General features: G+C 64.4%; 1 protein-coding gene across 1 annotated transcript; it reads right to left on the reverse strand.

Moving 5' to 3' along the window:
• Positions 1–408: 408 nt before the first annotated feature.
• Positions 409–1584, reverse strand: NPDC1 (neural proliferation, differentiation and control, 1; the record flags this gene model as incomplete). Its single annotated transcript, XM_010145535.1, has 2 exons — positions 409–546; positions 1441–1584. Coding segments are annotated over 2 exons (282 nt in total), but the record flags the coding sequence as incomplete, so codon positions are not given.
• Between the last annotated feature and the right edge of the window lie 95 nt (positions 1585–1679).

Below are 1679 nucleotides of genomic sequence, written 5' to 3' on the forward strand. Positions count from 1 at the left end.
GGGCTTTCCGCTCCCCAGCGGTCTCCAGGGCTCAACACAGGGGTCCCACCAGTTACAGGGTTTGGAGACAGCGGCGAGCAAGAAGGGACACGTGTGGCTTCTGCTCCAAGCAGAGGAAACTCGATGTTGACAGTCTCCACAGGAGGGCACAAAATTCCTACAAATCCACTTATTTCTACAGCTCCGCCCCAGGGTGGCTGATGCCCTCCTGGATGCTGGCAGTATGGCAAACGGGGAGGGGGCACAAGCCAGGACCCCCTTTTCCCCCTCTTCTGGGGCTCAGCCCTGGTTCCGTGCTGGTGGGATCAAGCGGGAGCAGGGATAGGACCCACAACCCCAAACCACCATACACAAACCCACGGCAGCCCATTCAACCACCACGCAGCCCTGCGGCTCACCCCCTCTCACCTCCGTACCCACGCGTGGGGTACACCGAGACCCCCACGCACACTGTCACCAATGGCAGGGACACGCTGCTCGCACACATCAACCCCGCTATTTTGTCCCCCGTACCCGCATTTTTGCTGCCAGAAGGTGGTGGCGTTGCTTGAGACAACAGGGGAGGGTTGGGAGAGATGCTGAGATGGTCTCCAGCCTCCCAGCATCCTCCCAGGATGCTGCTGTGGTCCCACACCTCCCTGATGAAGCCGGTACCGAGCGGGGTTGCTATGGAGATGCCAGCGCATGTGCAGCCCTTCTGAGAGGGGGAATTTCCTCCCAAGAAAACCACAAACAGCCATTTGGTACCCGTGGATGCGGAGCCTGCGCCCAGCCTGGACCCATGCCTGTGCCATCCCCCGCCTCGTCGCTCCCCAGCCCAAGAGCCAAAGGGCTGTGCAGAGCCAGGGCCCTGCTTTGGGGGTCTCTGCAGCAGGGGATGTCGTCTGGTGAGCACCAACCAGCTCAGACCCACACCAGGGCTGGGCCACGCTGCGGGGTGCCCACTGCAGGCAGGAGCCAGGGGCCAGGACAAACCAACCCCCCTTAGCAAGAGGGTTTTGGGCACAGCAGGAGAGAAAGGCAGGCAGGGAAGGGCGGGCTGGAGGAAGGTGCTGATGCCCTGGGCAGTGAGCACCCCAGCAGCCACCAGGGCCCTCTCCCAGCCCTGGGCACCCCTGGGTGCTGGTGGGGCCCAGTGGCACACGTGGCCACCAATGCAGCTGCAGGAGGATGTGCAGAAGTGGGGTCAGGTCTGCTGCCAGCCCCCAAACCACCCCATAACTGTGGTGAGCCAGGGCTTGGGGTGAGAGCGGTAGAGCAGCCAACCCGCGGTGACAGGGCTGCCACGGAGAGGAGAAACCAGAGGAGGGGGAGCAGGGCGCTGCTGGGGCAGGGGGCTGCCCTGAGCCATGGGAACCTCCTGGAGAGGTGCGGGCAGTTTGCGGGCAGTTTGCGGGCAGGGGGTTGCAGAAGGGGCTGCTGCAGGGTGGGTGCACCTACCTCTGGCGGAGATCTGCTTCTGGACGCATCGCCCGTCGGTGTCCTCCTGGAAGGTGGGTAGGCAGGGGCCGCAGGCGCCCGACCCCGGCGGGCAGATCTCCCGGCGCATCAGGATACAGTCCAGGTTCCGAGGACACCACACGGCTGCAGGGATGGGAGAAAACAGGTCAGGAGGAGGAGAGGGGCCGAACACTCCCCGGGTCTGTCCAGGGGGTGTTGGCGTGGGACCCAGCTGCCCC

Source organism: Buceros rhinoceros, unplaced genomic scaffold, assembly GCF_000710305.1.
Source record: "Buceros rhinoceros silvestris isolate BGI_N320 unplaced genomic scaffold, ASM71030v1 scaffold33891, whole genome shotgun sequence".
NCBI classification, from domain to species: domain Eukaryota; kingdom Metazoa; phylum Chordata; class Aves; order Bucerotiformes; family Bucerotidae; genus Buceros; species Buceros rhinoceros.